The sequence below is a fragment of the Acanthopagrus latus genome, chromosome 9 (genome assembly GCF_904848185.1).
Source record: "Acanthopagrus latus isolate v.2019 chromosome 9, fAcaLat1.1, whole genome shotgun sequence".
In the NCBI taxonomy this organism is placed as follows: Eukaryota; Metazoa; Chordata; class Actinopteri; order Spariformes; family Sparidae; genus Acanthopagrus; species Acanthopagrus latus.
This window is the reverse complement of record NC_051047.1, coordinates 15,894,120-15,916,032: the sequence shown is the minus strand read 5'-3', so window position 1 is coordinate 15,916,032 and position 21,913 is coordinate 15,894,120. Positions and strand designations below refer to the sequence as shown.

Sequence of the window (21,913 nt, the reverse complement as noted above, 5' to 3'; positions counted from 1 at the left end):
AGACCGCTCCACTTGACAAGCGTGCAAATATTGCAGACAGACAGTAATTACGTTTATAAATAAAAACAAGCTCATATTCATATTCAAATTCACCGGAGATATTCTAAGTAGGGGTGGGGCAAAACATTCTAATACAATGTGAAATGGTAATCGGTACGGCTAGAGAGTCCTATTCATCTCACATATCAAGTTAAGACTATTTAAACTCAATTTGGAGCTCCATGTGGCAGTAATTCCAATCTTTAGATGGCAGGGTGCCATTTAACCCCTCATTTAGAAAAGATATGCCTTCTTCAGTCACTGTCTTTTCCAGAGCGGCTGCCCATACATTTCACAGCCTGACCACCCATGGCAGCAAATTACTACATGTCTCCACTCTATCAAAGACCACCGATCCCAGTGGATTCTATACTAATCTGAGCATAAAAGGTGGAGAATGACTGTACAAGCATGCGCTCACAGCATGTTTATTGAAACCGACCTGCCTGTCAGGCAGACGCCTCGCTGCGATTGGATGTGTCTTTGTAATCATGATAATGATCATACAGGAAGCAAAGCAAGACCATCATGACGGAGCTGTTATCGCTTCAGCTAAATTAACATAGATTAGTTATTTAAAACAGACGTCCTTAATATGTGAGACACTGTTACCTGTTGCAGAATTATTGAGGTGAAACAGAGTGTGAAAAACGTAAGAGTCTGCTGTGTGCGCACTGTATGACTGCCTTCTGTTTCTGAAGAAAATGCACCGCAGACTGCTTGTGAGACATCAATTAATGATTCTGATACTGAACAGAATCATTGATAAGATCAATCTGATAAATAATTCACATACAATCTAATATCTAATATCCAATGGGGTAATTACAAATGTTCATAACTACCTGCAAAAGTATGCACTAAAAAATATGAAGGATTTGATAAAAGCGAGCAGCAAATGGCCCAAGCGTGCTATATCTGGATCATACATCACTTGATACTTGATGGAAATAGATCAACTTAATTTACTGTGAGAATGTTAATTAGGAAATCATTTGCTTCATCTACGCCTGATCGCTTAAGTTTATAAATAATTCTAGGTTTGTCAACATCTCAGTGAATCTCAAATAAACACAAAGCGTCTTCATGTGGACATCAGTTCTATACTCAGGAAGCTGAAATGCAGCATTGGAAGAAACACCACGGACTGATTCAGTTGGTGAGGACAAAGCACACGTGTGGAGGGACATACGTATGTCATCGGGTTATTGCGATATTGTATGGCAAAAAATGGTAAGTTGACGTGTGTGCAGACATCTGATCATAATTCATGTATTTGATATTCTTCTTGATGGTGTTTTACTGCAATACATTCCAAACAGTGTGCTTTATTACCACAGTTAGCTGTGAAATTGCTAATTCCACACCTGGGGAGGGCAGCAGACAGACTAGATCAGACACCAGCCCTCTGCCCACGGCCCAGCTTTTTTGAGCAGCTACTGCTTTCAACGTGATCTCTTACTGGCTTCTCACTTGAAACAATGCCATTTGTGTTCCTTGAAACACACGTCCAAAATGGAGGCACCGCTACCAGGAAGAAAATTCCAGTGTCAGTGGTGATTAAAATTAAACTGGAAAACTCACAAAACAGTTACACTATTAAACACACAGTGTTGAACAGTTCACTACATACTGTGTGATGGTAATGTGGTCCCTGTTAGGGATGGGAGATTACGAGATTTTATAGTGGATCAGGATTTAAAAATTCAGGATAAGTTAATCATGGTAAATTTCCATCATGGTAAATTTCCCAACGAAACAAGTGGGTTCCTGTATAGTGGAAATATTATGGACTTCTTACTAAAGAGCGAGATGAGCTGTCTACTATGTGTCTATCCTTAATATATGCAGGGGAGAACCTATAGAGACTAATTACCTTATTGAAGATTGATAAAATCTAAAGAAGAAAACTTGACAAAATATCAGGTGATATGATTCCTATATGTCTGGGCATGTTTTGGAAGTTTATTGGAATAATGTTGTGATTTTCTTTTGTCATAAAAAGCATGTTGTGCCATATCTAGTCCCTGGCAATCTGTGCTTGCCAGTTAGTGTGGACACCAGTTGTATGAATGCAAGACATGTTGCATTCTTTAACAGTTGAAGCTTAATACTGCGGCAAGCAGAATTAAAATGCAGTTATCACCGCCGTCCTTGTCTAGCCCGTCTGTCTGGCCTCATTACACACGATCACTACGACAGAGCCTTGAGTTGTACGCTATACAAAACTAGTCATTTAACTTTAAACACCTCTCAAACCCCGTTTTCACACATCCAACACGAAATGCCACTGTACTGCACACAGTGATTTTCCTGTTTGCAACACGTTGTACGCGCAAAACAAAAAGCCACAAAATAAAGGGCACAAAACTACTAGAATGTTTTCTTGAATTATTTGCTTATACCCCTGTAAATACATCCCAACAATGAACAAGTGGTGACAGTGTCCTGATACCATCGTACAGGATGGAGAAGGATGGTATCTGCAGCTCTACAACTGACTCAATGAAATAAGTTTGGTGGTTAAGCTGACAGTTAAACCAGGACTTCATTATCTCACCAATCCTTGTCTATATAGCTGCAACCAAACCGTGTGTTATTCCACCAGCAAGATGATTCACTGCCACATGGTCTCACCTCTAAGTAAAAGTGTAAATCCTTGGCATCTAATACCTGTTTTATCTGCAGCTGCTGCAAATGTGCTCCTGCAGCTTAAGTCATCTCGTGTTTATGTCACACACAAGATGGAGGTTATGAAAAAAGAAAAAAAAAAAAAAGTCAGTCTGAAACAGCCCCAAAAAATGCATTAATCTACAGAACAGAGCATTATTTCAACAGCAGCTGGGAACAGAGTGGAACTGTTTGCTGGCACCAGGCTGTTGAGGATTTGAATAATTCATCTGAAATGTAATGAGAAGATGTAAATGTTCCCAATTAGAAAAAATCATCTCATATTTCAACTGTACAAATATCCACTTTGGATTTCTAAACGTCTTTGAAAGAGTACTTTAAAAAACACATGACTGAGTGCTGTGTAAATGTTGTTTGGTTGAGGACAGTAGCAGGGAGTTCCAGTTTCCCTCACCGAAACGAACGGGGGCGCTGTATTTATTCTGAGTCAGTCCCAAACACGTCGTCCTGCTGCTGTAATTACCACGTCTATTAGCAGGCAGATGAAAAATCAAAGAAAACAACCACCTAATCCATGAAATGCATTTGTTTAAGCTGTTTAAAGTGATTACTTAGCCTTTCATTCTGGATTTTTTTTTTTTTTTTTTTACATTTATTTATTTATTTTTTTAAATGATGTATTTAGGTGCCAGTTTTTACAGATTTACATCATCAGTGTGGCCTTGGGGTTTTTTTCATGGCAGTTGTTGACAATAAGAAAATGCATGCGAAGTTGTTCTTCTCTATAATATTCAGAGTGATGGAGATAGTAGAATACACACAAGGTAATATATGTATATGGTGCTACACAGCTCACTACCTTGACCAGCCTCTAAAGCATTGTGATAATAACGCACAGTGGTCTGCCCCCCCTTCAACCAGCCCCGTCTCTCTGGCTTTACACACAATAATAACACGACATAGCATTACAAGTCTTACTTAAACAAAGGAAGGGTATTCTTCAGTGTGGGAACAACTAAACTGCTAATCTGATTATATTGAGAAATTTGAACATAGATTGATAGTTTGATTAATGCTTGAGTAGATGCCTTTATAATTTATAATACTAACATACTTACATTCAAAAAAGATATAATATTGTCACTGCAGAGGTTGCAGATATCCAGCCCTTTATGTCTTCCGCTCACCTGAAGGAGCCTGTCGTTCACTCACACTACAAAAGGCCTGGCTGCAGGGCTGAACAATACAGCCTCTAAACAATACTGCAATACTTTAATGTTTTATATCTTATATCTTGCTATTGTGTAATCTCCTCAAAAGCATTTCATAATTGTCAGGACCGGACGACTAAATCAGATATCGCAATATTTTTGACCACATACTTCGATAATGATTTTGTGACAATAAGTCTGGTAGGTCAGAAAATGACACCCCTTTAATGTAATGCAGCCTTCAAAACCAAGAAAATGCACATAACACTGCCATATCAATGTCCTACAATCCTAAATCTATGATGACATTACAATAACTGTTTAATACTGATTATACGCCCAGCCCCAACATGCTTGTGCTTTTGTTTTTCATACAACAGAGACGTTGCTATGTGAAGCTTGCTGTAATTCTACATAAATATTGCAAGATGTCATACTCTCTGATAAATGGCAAACTTTACAGTGAAAAACTTCAATTTGACCATATAATGTATTCTTTGTTACAAACCCTGGATATTCTCACGTCCCGTGGGGGTTTTCATTGCGGGCTGAGTTGATGATAAACTCGGCTAGCTTGAGGGGAACATGCATTTCTCATTTTTCCCCTGTAATACAGTAAATCTCGAGGTTGAGAGATTCTCTGAGCTGTCATTTCTCTGTCTCACTGATGCTAATTAAACCATGACTCTTCAGGCCAAGAGGCCCCTGAGGCTACATCTTCCATTACTACCCTAAGTACAGCTAAATCCACACACATGCTAAACTAACAGCTCTCCACACACAAGTAGAACTTGTACACGGAATAAAATAAGACAATTACGGGAGACAGGCTTCATGGTGTTCTGTAGTGCATAATACTGATGAATACTCAAATGGCTTGTTAGTTAAAAGAACACAGTCGTTGAATTAGAGCACTTTGGCGAAACTTGTTTCACATGTACAGTCGAGGCAGTGGTTTTTGTGAGCCTCTATGAACTTGGCTAGTCTGCCTCTCAAGGGATCACTTACACACTTCAAAAGAGAAGAGAGGCAGATTGTGACCTTGCTACATGAAGACTCATTGACCAAAAGCTACTCGCTAACATCTTCATTCCCCAAAGTCCTGTTACCCCCAGGAAGACTCCAATCAAAGAGCCACAGGCCGGCGGGGGAAAGACACATGCAAACAGGAACACTTTTTTTCTGGATTTTTTTATTCTTATTTTTTTTTTTTTATCACATCTTGAATTTTAATGGTAAGGCAGAGGTCTGATTGAACCATACAGGAGCCGGCTATCTGACTTTTAAACAAGCAGGCCGAGACCTGTTGGAAATTAACCGATGATGTTGTTCACTGGTCCGATTCACAACTGTGATTACTTCCCACTCAACCATTAGACTTTACAGCCATGTTAACCTGGTTAAGAAAGGAAGCAAAGCGCGTTATAAAAAAATCTCATTTTTCACAGTGTGATCTTAACACAAATAGATATTTAACAAACAGCTGGATCACACAGCCAGTGGCATCGATTTGACCTCGGAGAAACTGCTGCTCTGTTAACAGTCGGCAGCCAACAAAGAGCTGTTGGTTTCAACATATCAACGCCCTATAACGACTTCTAGCATTTCCTTTTTTCTCAGCGTTTTAAATATTAGCTAAGCTAGGAACAAATCCATTAGAAATTTTAAATTGGTCAAAAAAGTTTTATCCTAATATCATTTATCACAAGAAAAATAAAGCATACATATATATTTACCTTTATGTATACAAGATGATGATCAGCCTGGTTTCAGCATGATTCTGATTACAAGAATCAATTGTTTTATTTCTCATCAATAAATTCTGTTTCTGATGCATCATGTAATGCACAAAGTAACAGGTAAGTCATCAAATATGTCCAGTATGTGTCTATTTTATCCCATTGTTGATAAATCAATTCAAAAATGTGTTACTTTGGCTCTGAAGCAGGTAATCTATAAAGTAACTAGTAACTAAAGTTATCATATATATGTAGTGGTGTGAAAAGTACAATAAAGCAAAGATGGAAATGCTTATGTAAAGCACATCTACCTCACAGTACTTGAGTAAATGTACTTAGTAATGTTCAATAAGTGGTTGGAACTTTAATTTCAATAATATTTGCTTTGATGTGAACTCATATATAGTATGTCAAGTTATTGCTAAACTTATTTTTGCATTTTTTTATGAAATCAAAAATTTAGATTTTACTGTGTGTCATTTTACATTCAAACATATACAGCAACACATCTTTGCTTTGATCAGATGGTAAACACCAGTACGTACAATGAAGAAGAAACCTCTTGACGCCACAAAAGAACGTTTACCCTGACCCCTGATTAACCCTCTCTCTATGACACAAACATCGCACACACCACAAAACTACCAATTTGTCTTTCCTGTATAATAACCTGAGGAAGAAAAGTCCTTCTATAGAAAAATAAAGATCTGTTTGGATTAACCCACACTGCTCCTCGCAATTCATTCAGAACTGAATGCAAACTCTCATGCGGAGTTCAAAAAGCTAAATTTGTTTTGCAAAAAGAAAAGCCATCTGTTGTTCTATTTATTGTTCCCTATGCGTTAAACTGATTAAAAGTTCAAATTGAACTCTAATTGAAAATATCCAAGTGAACAGAGAAAGGGGATGTTTGCCTGCAACCACTGGCAGCTTCTCGCTGAAGCATTCTGAAGCATTCTGTGGTATCGACTGCAAGTCTCAAAGAAGGTCACTTCTCCAACACAGGCCAGACAAAAGGTGAAATGAGACAACTGAAGCAATCTTAGGTCAATATGAAATAGAAATCTCTCAGCTATACTGTAATAAAGTTACTGAAGTGAAGTAGTGGAGCCATAAAGGGGAACTTTTACAAGGAAAGAGCTGTCTAGGAGATTGGTTCGCCCACTGGCAAACAATGGCTTCTAAGAGCTAAGGTGGCATGGTCAGTGCAGCAGCGGGGCTGAATCACAGCGCTCGCTTTTTAAAAGGAAGTTTGGACGTTAATATTACTTATTTTCATTATGTGACAAAAAATATTGCAAGAGAAAAGTGTGCTGAATTATAAGAAGAATTATCGGACTATCTCAAATCTTACATGATGAAAAGAAGAATGTCACGCACATGTATTTTTGTACCTGCTTGTTACAGAATTGAACCGCAGCTATGTGATGATTCTTGTGGCTGGAGCGTCGAAAGCAAATCAGAAACTAATGGGTTACACATTTGGTGCAGCATTGTTTAGACGCAACAACACCAAGAAAATCTGTCCACAAAACCTGAAGCCGTGACGGGGGGATTTTCCAAGCAAAAAAAAGACGTGCAAATATACAGAAAATTGAATCATGATAGATTTCTGAAGTATGCTCTTGCCAACAATCAGCAGTCATCAAGTATTAAATAAAGAGAAGCAGGAATCAACTTCAAGCTTATTCTGCTAGATGAGATTACGTGCAGAGAGCAGATCGCCTGTTGACTGGTTTAGCAGATTGAACCTGCTGCGCTTCCTTTCAACAGGGCTGCAAGAAACAGTTGTTTTCAGTATTGATCAGTCTGACGTTTATTTTCAGGGCTCATCTTTTAATCAATAAAATGTTAAAATAGTGACAACCAATGGTCCTAAACCCAAAGACTCTTTATTTACTATCATAAATGACAAAGAAAAGCAACAAATCCTTCACTTAAGAAGCTGGAACCAGCAAATGTTTCACATTTCTGCTGGAAATATGACAAATAATGAATCTATTTGGATCGGCTAATCTATATATTCATTAATTACTGGAAGCTATTGTCAGATGAAGTTCCCATGATGTTGTTTTGAGATAAGGTTTTTCTTCTGTGCTTTAAAATCATTCAGTATAGAACAGAAAAATTAGACTTGGTATTCATTTTCATTGAAAAAAAAAGAAACATTTTTCTGACAGAATGTTTAAACTCAGGGAACTGTTGCCAGACTTACAGGTTTTATATTATGGGATGCTGTCACCCTATAACTACATTTCATAACTACATTTTTCATCCACACATCTCTAATATTTGTTATTTGCCTGTAGATGATTTTTTTTTAAGTTGCTGGACGGTGAAGATATTTGTGAAGGTCAGATTTATTCGCTAAAGTCTGAAGAATTTGACTCTCCGGGTTCTCGAGTGCCTCAGCTCAGTGCCTCTCTCGGCTCCGCTAACAAAGAGCAGCAGTAGCTGACGTTAGTTTAGAGTCGAAGTCCACTGACATGAACAAACAAACAGAAGTTTCACCGAACTTCCTTATAAAGGCACCTTCTACTTTTCCCTCATTAAAATTCCAGAATATATGAATATGCACATGTGTTTTAGTATGACTGCTAGACTAAGGCATCTCCTACTTCATTGTAAAGTCCATTCTCAGTGTTTGTGCACTGGAGGCTTCGGCTTTCCACATCACATAGTGTATGCTGAATACTGGACCAAGATTGGCCTCCAGACTATTTGTGATGTCACAAACCCTGCTCGTAGGCCTGCCTCTTAAAATCAGATTTTTAATGAGTTGAGAGAAAATTGACTCTTTTAGCAGATAAGCCTTCTGGTGTCAAACGCTGCACTTAATCTCCAACTTTGACTAAAAAGGGGTTTTAAAATGACATTAAAGATACAATATGTGAGATTTTTTGTTGAAAATATTAAAAAATGTAAATGCTTTAAATGCAACAATTCTGATGTTATGACGATGTGTTTCATTGTAAAGATATATTCCTATATTAGCTAACTACACAGCTAACTGAGCTAACTAACTGACGGCAGCTATTGTGGATTAACATGACAAATTTTACAGGTGGTCAATTCTTACACAGTGCACCTTTAAATAACTATTGTAAAAAGAAAAATGTGAAAATGCAATTTTGTATATATATATATATATATATATATATATATATATATATATATATATATATATATATATATATATATATATATATATATATTTCATATAGAAATGTGTTTGAGGTAAAATTAATTAATTTTGTTAATTTTCATCTATTTCTATTAAAAGGCCTATTAAAGATATAAAAAGCCAAGTGTGTCAGTGACAAAAGCTTTAGTAAAACTGTGGTCTGTGTTCTTCTGTTCAACCAGTTACTGAAACACTTGCAAACTTAGAAAACAGAGAAAATGAAACCTGATAAGACAGGAAACACAATCGTATGGTGAAAGACTAGTGTAGTCTCTGGCTCAGTAGCATTATCTAAATTGACTCACTGTCCAATCAGAAGCTGTCTGGGGTCCAAACAACTGGAAATGCAGCCTCATCATTAGCAAATTAAACATTACAAAACATGGATTGTACACATTTATATTATATACATGATTTGTATAAATTGTCCATTGAAGACAAGCGTATGAAGCAGCTGAATGACAGAGTATCACCCTTCAAAATGTTCAGCGCTTCGATAGAAATGGGGCGAGAAAGCGAGAAAGTCCAGGCAGTGAAAGTGATTCCAGAGCACCCCTTAATAGATTATGAAATGAAGGAAAGAAATAAGGTCAATCTGTGGCACAACGCAATTGTGAAAAATAAATGAGATAATTAATAGAAATTGAGAGGTGGGCATTTCAAATATTTCAGTATCCTCCTTTGTTTGATGACTCTGCCTCTCTATAAATCCACTCCTCGGGCGAGTCCGGAGGAACCCAAACGTCACAAAACCAAACAAATTCAACGGACACAACAAAACACGTTTCATTAAGATGCGGTTTAAAGTAATGATCGCTCTACATTGTGCTGCATCTGCACGTTCAGAGTTCAACCAATTAAAAGCTAATTAATTAGACACAATTCTATTAAGAAACAAATCCCACTCATCAATATACACAACCTAGGGTCAGCCATTGCTCCCAATGTGAAGCGGGATCTGTGCACCAGACGGACTGGAGAACAGCACAATAGCACTATCGGAGCTCAGAATAAACAGTTTGGCACGGATATATTTGATGGAGCACGAACTCATCAGCGCTGATAGATTTTACCTCCCCGGATAGAAAGCGGGACCAGGAGGTGTCACTTGGGCGCACAGCTTTCCCTCAAATGGACGCTATTAGGAGGAGGGCCAGGTGTTCACTATCACAACTCACCGAGGCTCATAATACCGCAATCACCCTGTACTCCAACTCTAATCATCAAATACTGATCAGACGCTTCGTGCAGGTTAACACGACTGAATAAGATATTATGCACGTGGATTACATATGTGCAGCAAATATCGGAGGAATGTGGCTGTTCATACATGGTGGTGGGATCAGAGATGCGATATCATCAGATGGCTATTTTCGCAGTCGAAGAGACGCTAAAAGACTCAGTTTGAGAAGTATCTACCAGGCTTTCTGTTGTTTCTAATAACCGGAAGATATGAAGGTCTGGAAAGGAATAAAAGATGTTGCACTTGTGTGGAATGACAAGTGCCTCAGGGATGAATATCATGTTCTGTCTGAGTGCAAAAAGCAAAAGTATTGCAGATTACAGAGAGAAATATTTGCCAAAATACTTTGCAAATGGCCACCTTTGTTAAAACTGTCATTGCAGACCGATAAAACCAAGGTAGCATGTTAACCAAGTGCATTTCTGATAAACATTCTGCCTCTCTTTAAATATCTTATGCTTTGGTTACGTTTCAGGTGGTTGGTACTGGAAACCATGATGTGTCCTCGAGAGGAAATACAAAATCTGGAATCTGGAATGTTCTCAAGGACGTTGAGGTGAAGTGCCCCTTGCAGGGGAGAAAAGAAGGGGAAGATAGAAAGACAAAGTTACTGTAACTATGAATCCTGTGCTGCAAAAAAAACAAACAAAAAAAAACAGATAGGGGTGTCATCATATACCGATACAGACAATCGTGACATTTGAAAAAAAGGAAATATTGATACGGTGTTAAATTCACACTTGACAATTCTGTGTCAGTAATACATTGCCTTTTTTCCAATTGCCAATGTTTCTACTTTGTCACAGCAGCTATGCAGTTTAATGCTGGTTGCAACCCACCATATAATGGAAAAATGCATTCTTTCTGTCATTTTGCCATTTTTCTACAGTTGTGGTTAATGAATCTTAATTTGCCATAAAAGGGACAAAACACACAGTAAACAACGTTGAACGATGAATTTGACTGATAGCAGTTTTTGTTTTAATGTTCTACAGATGTTGTGATTATATTGTAAATTCACGATCAATAATATCTGACATGGTGACAGCCGTATATGTCAGTGCCGGTGTATCTTTAGTCTGGTATGTGCCAATATGTTTTTTTTTTTTTTTTTTGGTTAACTTTGCGTTTTTTGTAAAAGAAAGAAGTGAAAATAAAATGAAAGCTGAACATCAGTCATGTGATCATATCACGCGTGAATAATCAACACGATGTCAATTTCTAATTTATTTAAGATCAGGGTTATTCTCACTCTTTTATACGGTACATATTCTATACAATAAAGATTAATGGCAGATGTATAAATATCACAATTCAGTTAAACAAGTAGAAAATTGTACACATGAAGTTATATTGGGGCCTTTGACTTAAATGAGCATCTAGCTCTATGACTATGAAGCTGCTGACTTCCTCCTGTCTTTCCAGGTAACGTTGGAGGAAACTGTTGATTCACCCTGTTGTATTTTCAGCCACACTCCACTGCCTGTTCTTTCTGCAAAAACCCTCTTGGAAGAATCTGATGTATTGTCATAACAGTGTGAATTTAAATCACCAAACACTTTTTAACTGCTTCTTTCCAAAACAGTGAAGGGCCTCACAGAAGAGGTGCTAGATGGTTTGTAATTTCAAAGCTCGGATGAAATCTTGCAATAAGCGTGTCGATTCTTCACTGTACTCTGGTTGGATTGTGTATCAGTGATTTGCCAGCTTTCCATCCATTTCAATGAGTGCTCAAAAAGAGGAAAGTAGGCAAACGGCCTGCTGGCTGAAATATGCAATAAAAAAAAAAATAAAAAAAAATACTCCACAGTTTATTTGTTGTGTTTCGCCTCTCTTACAGGTTATGTGCGTACTGTTAAATAAATCTGCCTCCGGCTAGTGCGAGAATCCCTTGATGAATTGCGAACAGCCGACAGTGAAGAGTCTAAGTATGCCGGTCCACTTTGTGCAAGGCGATTCGTACAGCCGTGCTCATTTGGGTATGCATGAAATAACAATATCCTACTGGGAGCGTTCTGAGTTTCAAACGTTTGGGGTCAACTACACGAGCAGATTCCACATGTGCAGCCCGTGGCCACTGAGGTCTGGAATCTACCTCCCTCCTGGCTGGGTGACGTTGCATGTTCTATTTCCAGACCGAGGGTTGAAGTGAGGCTGCAGGGAGTGTAACACTGACCCACATGACCTGTGGCCTAGAAAAGCTGCCTGAAGCTCCGCTCACTAAAAACTCCTCACTCCTTTGCTGCCGCCTTTCAAAGGGAGACGAAACCTTTTGCGCATAGCATGTGTCTTTTCATGCCAAATGATTTGCATCCTTTTTATTCACATCTTTGACTTGTTGTCAATGTATTCGCCGCTGTTGTGGAGCTTGATGCTCGCTCTCTGAAGTCTCAAGTGGGGGGGGGCAAGAAAAAGGAAGTCGAAGAGGCAAATCTGCTTTACTTTCAGGCCCAGTGTCTACAGGCCACATGTCTCCAGTCATCTGTCACTAGTTTACATACATACTATGACACTTCCTCTCTCTGTGGGAACCCGTTGTCACCACTTGGCCGCCAGCAGAGGCTGACTGGGTGCTAGATGGGTCTCCCCCAGGTACCTCTAGGGAGCCACATTAGGCCTGGCTGACAGACTGACAGGCACACACACACACACACACGCACACACAATCACACACACACACACACACACACACACACAGACCGTCCTCTGCACAAGCACTCACTCCTCCTACAGTACGCCAGCTCACATGCTCCCAAGGCATGGCACACTTTGCATAAAGCAGTGACTTTGCTCTACATCAGTTTTTTTCTTTTCTTTTTTTTTTCGTTTTTTTTTTTTTTAGACACGAAATTATTTTTCACCCCTCTAGCCTCGACATGCTACATGGAAGTTTTGAAATGAATAATGGAAACAACAGAGCTGAAGACTCATGGGATCCATTTAAAGATGTGGGAGAGGCGATGCAGTCAGGGTTTGGACTGCAGAAACATCACGCTCCGAGTAAATGAATCTACTATTGTTCTGTAGCGTATAGAAACACGGCTATAAACTGTGAGCGCAGGCCTGTGAATGCCAACAATTACATAATGTTAGTACATTTTCCCTTTAAATCGGGAACAATAAACATGTAGTTTTTTTTCACATTAGGAAAGAAATGATCTGTGGGCAACAACAAGCCAAACCTCTGGAGCTGTGCCTCCTTTAACCCGACAGCTTTTGTTTAGTGCGCACAAGATCCTAGACAGTGCGACTCGACTAGTAGCCAGATTTCCTCTGCTATGTTTAGCAAAACCTGCATTTGGTATTTCCACCTTGCCTCCCTAGATACCTCAAGTGGAAGTGAGCGTAGGGCAGCCCACTGCAACAGCTATTTTAGACCGCGCAAAGTCAACATGACTCCCCGAGGTGATTTCTTGATAATGAACACCAAAGAAGCACCAGCCCTTATGAAGCTGCTGTTGATGATGCTGAACCCCCCTTTTCTTCTCATTTTTCTGATGTAAATTAATCTAATTCCGCCTGGACTCTACAAGGGACTGTCAAATAGGCCATGACGCGCCAGACGACAAGACTTTCTAGTGACTGTTCGATTTGAACAAGCAAGTGAGAGTCAAGTTGTTGGGAGAAAAAGAGGGAGACAGCGTTCATCATTAATCTACTAGTAATCAGAACCTTTTTTTTTTTCTCATTGTTTCATATTCAATCATTCTGGAGCCATGAACTGACCTCCAATTATAACACCTAGCTAAAGAAACTCAGAAATATATATATTTTTTTCTTAACTGAATAAACAAGCTGTTCTCAGAGGAAAATAAGGTCCCCAGATCACTGTTTTAGGCTAGAGAGGTGGCAGGGTCCGACACATATGAACAAAGTTAAAAACTATGAAACTGTTTCATCTTTTAAGGTCAGTTTGTTTTATTCAGTTCAGGAATAAATAAAGTCAATAAAGATCTCTTAAAATGTCCTCCCAAAAACTACACAGTGCACCTTTAACAACGATCCATAACATCACCGTCTATCCTCAGAACGTCCAGACATCCTGCGTCACAATGTCAATGCAGACACCCGCTGCCTCTGCCGCAGCCTGAGGCCTTAAACCTCCATGGCAGCAGTGTGCACTCACCCCTCCGTCCCCATCCCCATCCTCATCTCCCTCCTCTCCACACCATCAGGCAGACCTCCTACCATCCTCTCCTCCCCGTCCCTGGCACTCAAGGCTCCCTCTGCCAGCACCTGGCGCGCCGCCAACCTGTCAGCCACCCGACTCCGCGGAGGATGAATGAATCGCTGAGAAAACTTTGCGAGGAACCACTGATGGCTCACATCTCGCCTGATCGCCGACAATTAGACAATTAGCAAACGGGATGTGATGAATGGGACACTGAGGAACAGTCAAAAGATGAAGTTTTTATATTCAGAGCAAAGGCTTGCACGCTCTTGAATATAAATATCAAAGTTAACTCAGGCATGTATTTAAATACATGAATTGTAAGGCTATTATACTGTCAAACAATGGCAAAAATAAAAAGATTCTCATGTGTGAGATAAATGTATTTAAATTCTAATTTCATTCTTGGGGTATTTTATCTCTTATTAAATTTAGAGGAAGCTACATTTTATGTAAGATCACAGCCTCTTGGTGTTATCTTAATTAAGGGGGGGGGTTATATTGATTAAGACAGGTCAGCATCGAGAGAAATTTGAGGGTTTGAACTCTGACAAACGTACATTTTAAAACAGCCATTGCTCGGATAGACATATAATGGAGTTAGAGCTGAAAAAGTACTTAAAAGGGGGTTTTCAGTCGAGCTCGAACGGCGGCCTCGATCGCCAGATTAGTCAGACGCTGTTTTGTGAGAACACAAGAGGAATTTCAATACAGCAAAATATTGAGTTTTCTCTTATCCTCTTGTGAAACGCTGGCTGCCCTCTCACAATACTCCAGAAACTCCCCAACAGCACGCCATAAAAAAAGAGAAAGGAGAAACACCTTGGAAGAAGGACAGGAAAAAACACCTCTCTTCACCAAGGTTATTCAATGATAAGCAACAGTGCTCAGGCACACAATGACTGGCTCAAAGTGCCAGCTATTTTCAAAAAGCCCTGTAATTGTAGATTTTTGTTAATCAGAGTCCTTGAGGGTTGGATATCCACTGGCTGAGAATAACATTAAATAATCTGACTAAAGACATAATTTGAAGATAAGGAGGCAGATTCAGTCATAGGTGTTGCATGTTGTGTGTGTGTGTGGTTTTTTTTTTTTTTTTTACAGATGAAGCCACTCCATTCAGTCCTTGGTCATAAAATGACACTCTCAGTCACAATACGACATATAAATCCTTTTAAGGGTATGTAAAGGAGGGTACCTTAAAGGGGCACTATGAAGTGTCTTTTTTCCATTTCTGAATAAACAAGCTGCTCTCAGGGGAAAATAAGGTCCCCAGAACAGTGTTTGAGGCTAGAAAGGTGGCAGGGTCCGCCACATTTAAAGTAAAACAGCACGAGACCGTGTTGTCCTTTAACGTCAGTCTGTTTATTCAGCTTACTCAGTCAGTGGAAACAAAGAGAGTTTGTTTATTTAGTTCGTTTAGGCATAAAGAAAAAAAAAAATCAAACCATGAAGATCTTTGTCTTCTTCCCATTTTCTACCTACTGCACCTTTGATGAGACAAGAACTGAGGAAGGAATCATCTGTTTTTTTGTGTGTGTGAGCTGCACACACGTGCAGCAAGACTTTTACTCTAGGCGCAGTCCATCTTTGCAAAAACCAAAGATAGGGAAGAATCTGTGATCTTTTTTGGCCACCACAAAAAAAGAAGAAAAAAAGAAGAAGAAGAAGAAGAAAAATCAAGATTTTTGCATGTCTAATTAAAATGTAAACAGTGTAATGAGGACATCAGTGATTTAGGCAAACGTCTCTCTGGCTGCCACTGGGGGTATGATAATTACAGAGGCAAATCTATGAATGCACATGAATCTCCTACAAGTCCAGATTAAAAGCCTTAGTGCTAAACCTAGTTTAGTACACCTGGGGATTGTCTATTCTAGCCAATCCCCAGCAGGCTCTGAGCTGCCTCGTCTCCTTATGAGTGCAGAGACACCTCGTGCGAAACAAAGCCTCTGTTTCAATGTGTCGAAATGAGGGAGAACAAGGAGTTTAAGGCAACAAATGCTGCACTCAATAACACGCCTGGCATGTATGGCCTGGATACAGCAGCCCTGCAACACGGCTCGTGCATGTGTTTCCATCATAATCAGCTCTTTAAGCGCACTGTGCATCATGGTATGGATCGTGGTAACATCAGAGGACGTGTGTGTGTGTGTGTGTGTGTGTGTGTGTGTGTGTGTGTGTGTGTGTGTGTGTGTGTGGGGGAGATTAGCTTCTTAAAAAAACAAAGAAATAAAAGAGAAACACAAGCGTGCACTCGATCCTCATGTACATGATAAGACGCAACAAGAGAAGCCTGTGCAACGAGACTAAACAGTTCCTGAAATGCAAACCTGCGTTGTTTTATCAACCAGGATCTGTTGAACCGAATTAAACGCAGAGCATTTTTGTTTGAATCGGATGGAGAAAAAAAAAAAGAATAATAACATGACAGGCCCGTAGCTAGGAGACACATGAAGGGTAAGCGCACGCAGCCAATGGTAGGCACATGCATTTTAGAAAACGTCTATGCCATATGCTGTCACTCAGAGGAGAGGAGAAAAAAAAAAAAAAAAACAAGTCTGAGCAGACAGTCGCTGTGTCTAAATGAGATGGTGGGAGGAGGAGGAGGAGGAGGAGGGGGAGGAGGTGGTGGTGGTGGTGGAGGGGTGGGGGGGGGAAGGGAGGATGTCAAGGATTCATGGTCCTTCATCTTTGCAGTAGAGCAAACACGTCCCTCAGTATAGCAACAGACAGCTGCCTCCACTTTCTAATGCAGTCCAACTTAGATCAGTGCGAGAATTGTCAGCGCAGAGAGAAACACACAAAGATAACATAGCGAGCTGCCATGAGGGAAACGACAGAGATGTGGATACAAGAGAGGGAGAGAGACGAACGGCGAGGCAGAGAAACAGAGAAAGAGAGGGGAGGGAGGGAGGGAGGGGAGAAAGAAGAAAGATTGGAGGTTTTCTTTTTTTTTTTTTTTGTCCCTTCTGCGAGCGTCTCGCCCCATCGGGGGACTCCCTCCTCTCTTTTTATGTGAAGACACCACTTAACATATTTGCTTAAAGATGACAATCCTGCACTGATCTCGTGAAGGTGTAGTCAGAGGGGCTGAATGGGATAACTGACAAATAGATCCATCTCCAAAGATGAATATTTCATTGATTCACGACAGCTCTGCAGACATCCCAGGGGGTGTTTACACAGGGTCAGCCGCAGGTATTCAGGAGCTGTCTTTAATTGTCTTCATTAGTGCGGCTATAAAAAGTGTCGGCCCCGCTATCTAATGCTGTCAGCTTTTGCAATCACAAATTCAGACCGTGGACATGACATTTCAGAGCGGCTTCACACAGACGCACGAGACCATCAGGTGGAAGACGAATGTAAGTCGCGTGGTGAAGGTTTGTTTTTTCTGTTTGCGTTCTCGTGTAAACTACGACACTTCGGGAATATTCCTCAGCAAAATAAAAGCCTCATTTTATTCATATGCTGCAGTTGGAGTGTAATAAATGACAAAGACACGTTTGTCCTTTAAAAAAAATACGATTTCGAAAATCTTAAAATGACTTGTGATTTCTTTCTTTTCTTTTGTAAAAACAAAAAACAAAACACAAAACAAAAGCGTGTCTGGATACATTAAACAAAGCTGTACTTGACTGCGCCTCTCCTGCAGCCATCCTTTCTCTCAGCACAACACAACTAAATATAACCACCGTGTTACTACGTCCCCGCGTCACTGGGCGCAATTATTTAGTTTACTCCGCGCAACTTCTCGCCGGTATTTACAGTCACTCCTGGAAGTGTGAACATGTGTGACACCCGGTAAAGAGGGCGATGAAAACAGGAGGGTCAGCATCTGTCGTCAACTTCGGGGGGGCTCGCAGGCTCGACGTCAAAGGCAACAGCTTGGATTGCTATCATAAGTGCCGTCCTATCAGAAATAAACAGAGCTGTCAGCTTCTCTCCATGCACGCCGGAGGTGTTCCGGGGTTAAGTAAGGACCTGCGAGAATCACCTCACGCGCTGCAGGAGATCAGACGTGGAACCTGTCCAGGTTTTGAACTGAGAACGCAGATCTTGATAATTAGGATGTTTAGGATGATGGATCTGAGGGGAACAGTTTGATAAACGCCAATGTTTTAGCGTTGGAGACGTATTGAGATATTTTAGGACAAACCTCTTCCTGCACCACACACTTAAAACAAAAACTTGTGAACATGTGGCAGCATGAAAATACGTCATCCAAAATATAAAAGCGGCGCAATCGAAACATATTACAAGTTAATACAAACTGGAGTGTGTGGGGGGGGGGTTAAAATATAATCAATTGAAGAACTGCTTCAAACTATTTGCCAGCATCCAAATCTGAGCAGTTCAAATCAAAAGTTCCTTTGTGATATAAAAACAACCAGCACACGGAGAAAAAAAAAGGGGCTCCAAATACGAAACGCATAAAAATCCGACCAACAAAATTTTAAAAACCCACTTTACCAAAACACATTACAACCAAACACTCAACCGTAATGAACGTTAGTAGCAATGTACATTATTTCTTTTTTTTTTTTTTTCTGCTCCCCTCCACTGAGTGACGGATGCTGCGACGCTGTTATTTCTGAAGAGGAATGAAAACATACTTCAGCTCACTCTCTGCTGATGATGTTAATTTCCTCTCAGAGCAAAACATGCAAATGAAATGTGTGAACACAATTAAGTAAATTGTGCTACGGAGGTGGTGGTGGTGGTGGAGGGGGGGTTCACTTGGGACAAAGTGTTTGAATTAAAAAAAAAAAAAAACTAGAGAGAGAGAGAGAGAGAGAGAGAGAGAGAGAGACAGCACACAACTTGTTACTTCTCCTCCCGACTTTGTGTTCACGCTCAGACCCGTTGAGAGGCTCGTCCACCCGAACATTAATAATAACAGTCCTGACGCTGCATTCGGGGCGAGGTTTAATTTGGCATGTGAGTTGTTAAAAGTGTTGGAAATCTGAATTTAAAAAAAAGCAAACAGCCTGTTAACTGAGGAATGAAGTCCAAGTGAGTTGTAGTAAAAGTCATTCTACATCGCATGGTGCACCACAAATTACCCCACAATTATATTATAGCATTATTGTATTATCTACCAAGTCTGAAAAAAAAAAAAGGGGCACTTTTTGCTTTTCAAACACCCTTCAAATGTACAATTACTGAACACAAGTTGCAGCGTATTTACAGATAATTGTGAAACCGTGCTGCTGAGTTGCATTGTTTCCAATTTCACCTATTTTCAACACAATCACAAGAGATCCTGAGCCACGTCGTGCATCCACACAAAATGAAATAAATGTCATTTTTCAATCGACCATATCCAACAAATATAACATTTGTAGCTGAATAATGACATAATACGTAAAAAGGGGTGGACATTTTTTTGTGCAGCCCCTTCTGGATAAATTCACAAAGGAACCATACTGTCAGTGTGAGTGCATGCAAGAACATATGAAAGCAGTGCAATGAGACAGAAAGTTGAACTTGCACGCAGAGCAAATTAAAAATGTAACCTTCACAATAATTGATAATATCAAAATGTATATATATATACAAAATGATTAACCACACAACGTGCCCCTCATCCCTGCACCTATGTATCACCATGACTTTTAAAAAGATGAGACAAACATGCACAAAGAAAAAATAATAATGCATCACTGCAACAACAGCCTGTGTTTTTGCTCTCTTTTGTTTTTTTTTATCCTCCAAACATGACAAGTATTCAACAATAACAAACAACAGTAGTGATAATTGTAAAATAAATAAAAAAGAATATGAACGTACCATAAATACTGGTGCTAGTGATCATGTCTTCAAGCCTAAAAACAAGAGGAGAGGGGGAAAAACAGCAGAGTCGGAATTTTCACGAGGAGGAATTCCAAAGGTTGCTTCTCATTAAAGCCACTTCTGTCTCTCTGTTTTCTCTTTCTTGCTTTCTTTCTCTCTCTTTTCTTTTTCTTCCTGCAGCTATCGGATTTCACAACTTTGAGGAAGGGGAAGAAAAAAATACACGCTCCCCTTGTTCTCTCCTCAGGTATTCATTTAGGTCGTGTAATTAAGGGACAGCGCGGGTGGAAATGAAATGAAATATACAAAAAAAAAAAAAAAAAAAAGGGGGAAGGAAGGAAGGTAGAGTGAGAGGGAGGGAGGGAGAACGAGAGAGAGAGAGAGAGAAAGAGAGAGAGAGAGAGAGAGAGAGAGAGAGAGAGAGCCCTGGACGGAGGGAGGCAGACACACACACTCGCACACACTCACGCACGCGCGCACACACACACGCTCGCGGACTGGGAGACTGTCACTTCTTCTTTTTCTTTTTCTTCTTCTTCCTCTTGCGCGAGTTGAGACGAGAGGATAGGAAGCGTGTGAGAGTCTGTAGATGACACAAAACACACATTCTCCATGCCGCCTATTAGAGGAAGAGGAGGCTGAAGCGGCGCGATGCCCCCCCCCTCCTCCTCCTCCTCTTCTTCCCTCCCGTTTACTTTTTTGTTTAATAGATTACTTGCCGGCAGTTGTCCCGCTACGCAGCGCAATGACAAGCCATCTATCTATTAACCTCCCGCCTGCGCTTAAGTTTTTTTAAATTTATTTTTCTTATTTTTAAATTTTTTAATTCAGTCCCGCATGCAGAAAACTTCCTCGTCGCGGGGGAAAGTTATTTAACGCACTGGCTCCCGTCGTGTGCGCCACCCGTCTTCCTCACAACTACGCAGAGAGGATCGTTTATCGCAAAACTTGCGCCATTCCCGGAACTTCATCCCTTTATTATTATTATTATTATTATTATTATTATTATTATTATTATTATTATTATTTCATTAATATTATTGTTTTGCCCTCTCATAAGCGATGACAGCTCGGCTTCGCCGCTCGCGGAGTGCAGATGAGTGTCCGCGCGCTGCAGATGTGTCTGTCTGGCGCGCGGCGCGGTCTCTCTCTCCGCGAGCGTTTTGCGCGCACAGGGCTGCTCCGTCTCTCCTTCTCTCTTCCTGGCTCACTCTCTCCCTCTCTCTCTCTTTCTGTTTTTTTTTCTTTTTTTTTTTTTAATTGTCAACATCACCGGTAGAAAAAGGCAGAAAGACTTACCTGTGTAGGTGACAGGGCAGCGGCGGGGTTTATAGTACCATCGATCCGGCGAGCGCGCAGATGAACGGCCGAGCGGAGGTTAAGCGTGGCTGCTCGCGATTTGAAACCATTCCAAGTTAGTGAGGGGAAGACTGACCACAGCCTCTGCCATGTTGGAATTCCAAACCCTGGACAGCTGCTCCACTGACTGGAGGCAGCGCGCTGCACACTGCGCATGCTCTCTGCGGCCGGAGCCAAATTCGAAGGGAATCATCCCGAGCTCATAGGAGGGCTGCCATGAGCACGTCTCACTGTGGGTTAAGTGTGATGAAAGGCTGCTGTCTGCTATCTCCTCCTGCAGATTACTGTACAGCCAATATATAATCATCATGTGCTGCACATCTGTAAACATGATGTGTTCTGTATAATGTTTGAATAGCCTTATAATAGTGCTACTGTTCCGTGGAGCCCAACTAATTTCGGGAAAAAAAAACTTTGTATGGTCAATAATGGAGAGAGACAATTTCTGGATCCCCTCTGGACATGTTGTTCGTCAGCTTTAAAGACATTTTTTTCAAAAAGACATTCAAGTCTCAGTTTGTAGTAAATTAAGTAAAATTT

General features: G+C 40.3%; 1 protein-coding gene across 3 annotated transcripts in view; it reads right to left on the bottom strand.

Annotated features, from left to right (window-relative positions):
- fign (fidgetin) overlaps positions 1–21,505 on the bottom strand; it is a 32,892-nt gene extending 11,387 nt beyond the window's left edge. Inside the window, exons 1-2 of one of the 3 annotated variants that reach the window (XM_037108625.1) lie at positions 21,314–21,505; positions 20,012–20,046 (exon numbers count right to left, since the gene is read on the bottom strand). In XM_037108625.1, coding sequence (XP_036964520.1) covers positions 20,012–20,036 — 25 coding nt within the window. In that variant the 5' untranslated portion in view covers positions 20,037–20,046; positions 21,314–21,505. Of the gene's footprint in view, positions 1–20,011; positions 20,289–21,313 lie in introns of those variants that run through there. The other 2 variants (XM_037108627.1, XM_037108626.1) reach the window with 2 other exon arrangements.
- Positions 21,506–21,913: the final 408 nt, after the last annotated feature.